We start from the raw sequence: 3,454 nt of genomic DNA on the forward strand, positions 1-3,454 counted from the left end.
AAAATTCAGACAATTTCCATCATATATAATATTTACAGGACTAAATAAAGTAATGGTTAAAAGAGCATGTCTTACTTTTATCCTCAATGCATTTATCTCAGTTAAACATGCCTATTGAAAGTGGTACAATTCCCATCCAAAGACTTATTAAAGAAGGAAGTGATGCGAGGCCGGCTGAGTGGCTCAGTTGGTTAAGAGCTCACTCAAGAGTGTGAACTCTGAGCAACAGTGGTTCGATGTCCAGCCCGAGCTGAGCTGCTGCTGAGCTGCCAACAGGTGGCAAGATGGCTCAGCTAAAAAAAAAAAAAAAAACGAAAGAAGGAAGTGATGCTTGTTTTAAAGCAAGAATTATGTGAGTACCATTGGAAACATTTATTCCACAGGTTCCAGATAAACAGCTATACAGCTATAGTCCTATTAGTACAAACAAACTCAGACGGTGCACAGTCAGTATCGTTACATCAGAGAGCTTCTTCACTGTCTGAATCAGGGCCACCACAGTGGTCTTCAGGCCTACAAATAAAATCAGAAGTAATTTAAATACACTATGCAATAATTACTTTACTGACAAAAATATCATGAGCTTGTCCTGGAAAATAAAGATGTCATGTAGAATGCCACTAATACTAATTTAATGTTATGATTGAATAACATTTTCATGACAGGCTTGAAATCTAGTGAAAATGGATGAAAGCATAACTTGTATGTTCATTAGAAAACTGTGAAAGGAAATGAACCAAAAGTACAGTGTTTCCAAAAACTCTTTACAGCAAAAGAAATGATTCTGTTATTTATTATTAAACTCTACCTTGTATAACTATTTTGCTTTTATTTGCAGATATTTTACTCCCTGACTTGTTATTGATTTTAGAAAAAATCCATATGAATAGTCAGAAGTCTTGAAGTCACTCAATTATGAGGCTATATATGTGTGAATTCTGCAAGCTTGAGTATGGTTTATATAAAGGAAGATATCTAAAAACTGAGCCACATGTAGCACTTAAGCTATCTCTTGATGTTTCATTTGTCTGCAGTTAAAAAAATGTACCAATTATCAAACTAAATGGTCAAATTTGCATCAGGTTGAATGCCTCATAGTTTAGTTTCTATGTGGAAAGCTTGATGTTATAGGATGCAAACCATGTAGCCTGTTACTACAAATGCTTCACGCAAAAACTTGTTAAACTCCATGGCTGATTTAGAACAGTTTTTTTTTTCTTAAAGATTTTATTGGGGAATTGGGAGAGGGGAACAGCATTGGGGAATCAGTAAAGGGGAAAAGACAAGTTGCTGTCCTTTTGTTCTTCAGTCTAGTTATGGAGGATGTCGCTTCACTGGCCCATGTTGGTATTATGATCATTGCACTCTATCCAACTGAGGCAGTCGGTCGCCAGCCATTGGAGCTTACGGCGGCTCATGGCAGCTCTCGCCGGCCACTCACGCTGGTTGTCGGCCACTCACAGTAGCTCACGGCAGCCCACTGCAGCCCCACTGCAGGCTATGCTGTCGCTGGCCACTCACGGCAGCTCAGCTCTAGGTCGAGCTGTTGTTCACCATCTTAGCTGTAGAGGGTGCAGCATCACTGGCCTATGTGGGAATTGAACCATCAGTCCTGCTGCTCAGAACTTGTACTCCCAAGCCAACTCTTAAACAACTGAGCCACTTGGCCGGCCCTAGAACAGTTTTAAACAAAGTAACTTGTAAAAGCAAAGAACCAAGTCCCTCCAAAATATTATACAATGATTCTTACTTTTTTACATATTTATTTGCAATGGACAATAAGCAACAAGGCTACGCACAAAAGTGATTGTAGCACCAGTGCAGCTAGAGTCAATGATGGTGTTTAAGCTAGCTCTCAAGTGGAAGGACTAAAACTGTTTTCAATGCTCAGAGAATTCTGAATGTTTTCAATGCTGAGACATTGCCCAGATTCACAAACTCTCTCACATGTCTGTAATAGGGAGTTCAAATGCAAACACAATAACAAAAAAAAAAAGAAATATTTGGAGATATAGGGACCTACCACTTTAAACCGGTTTCTTTCTACCTGGCTTTACAGAAATAGTTTTCCAAGATCTCAACACTCTGAAAGTTAGAAGAGCTGAAACTTAATAAATAGTGCTGGGAAAATTGGACTGACACGTGCAAGAAAATGAAAAGGGACCACCTACTTACACCATATACGAGAACAAATTCAAAATGGATTAAAGACTTAAATGTAAGACCTGAAATCATAAAACTCCTAGAAGAAAAAATAGGGAGTAAATTTACAGACATTACCCTCAGTAATATTTTTACTGAGATATCCCCGTGGGCAAGGGAAATAAAAGGACAAATTAACATATGGGATTAAATCAAACTTAAAAGTTTTTTCACAGCAAAGGAAATCATCAAGAAAACAAAAAGACAGCCTACCGAATGGGAGATGATATTTGCCAATGATATATCTGATAAGGGGTTAATATCCAAAATTTATAAAACACTTATTCAACTCAATGCCAAAAAAACAAACAACCCAATTTAAAAATGGGCAGAGGATATGAAGAGGCATTTCTCTAAAGAGGTCATACAGTTGGCCAACGGATATGAAAAAAATGTTCAACTTCACTTATCATTAGGTAAATGCAAATAAAAACCACAATGAGATACCACTTCACTCCAGTCAGAATGGCTATCATCAATAAATCAACAAACAACAAATGCTGGCGAGGCTGTGGAGAAAAGGGAACTTTGGTGCACAGTTGGTGGGACTGCAGACTGGTGCAGCCACTATGGAAATCAGTATGGAGGTATCTCAAAAAACTGACAATGTAACTACTATATAACCCAGCAATTCCACTCTTGGTTATGTATCCAGAGAAACCCAAGATGCTAATTCAATAAAATATATGTACCCCTATGTTTATTGCAGCACTATTCACAATAGCCAAGACTTGGAAACAACCGAAATGCCTTATCGGTAGACGACTGGATTAGGAAACTGTGGTACATTTATACAATGGAGTATTACTCCACTATAAAGAAGAACGGAATTGTAACATTTGGGATGATATGGATGGACTTAGAGACTATTACGTTAAGTGAAATAAGTCACTCGGAGAAAGACAAATACCATATGATTTCACTTATATGTGGGATCTAAAAAAATGAATGAACGAGGAAAGTAAACAGAAGTGGTCTCAGAGATATAGAGGAACAACTGATGGCTGGTAGTTGGGAGGGGGTGGGGATGAGGGAGACGGGGAAGGAGTTAGACAGCATAAATACACAACTACAATATTGCCAAAAGCACATGAAAGACAGTTTGAGGACTATAATTAATAATGTGTAAATATTTTGTAGGGTGTCAGGTGGTCACATGTCTTGCATCATGGATGGGGAAGAGTCTTGATCACTGCACTGTACACCTGAAGCTGATGTTGTATAATATTGTATGTCAAGTATAACTGAATAT

At 38.0% G+C, this 3,454-nt stretch overlaps 1 protein-coding gene across 1 annotated transcript in view; it reads right to left on the reverse strand.

Annotated features, from left to right (window-relative positions):
* Positions 1 to 395: 395 nt before the first annotated feature.
* Positions 396 to 3,454, reverse strand: part of HEPH (hephaestin) — a 100,428-nt gene continuing 97,369 nt past the window's right edge. The window contains exon 22 of the mRNA XM_019656139.1: positions 396 to 513. Coding sequence (XP_019511684.1) covers positions 508 to 513 — 6 coding nt within the window. The 3' untranslated portion in view covers positions 396 to 507. The remainder of the gene's footprint in view (positions 514 to 3,454) is intronic.

Source organism: Hipposideros armiger, unplaced genomic scaffold, assembly GCF_001890085.2.
Source record: "Hipposideros armiger isolate ML-2016 unplaced genomic scaffold, ASM189008v1 scaffold_254, whole genome shotgun sequence".
NCBI classification, from domain to species: Eukaryota; Metazoa; Chordata; class Mammalia; order Chiroptera; family Hipposideridae; genus Hipposideros; species Hipposideros armiger.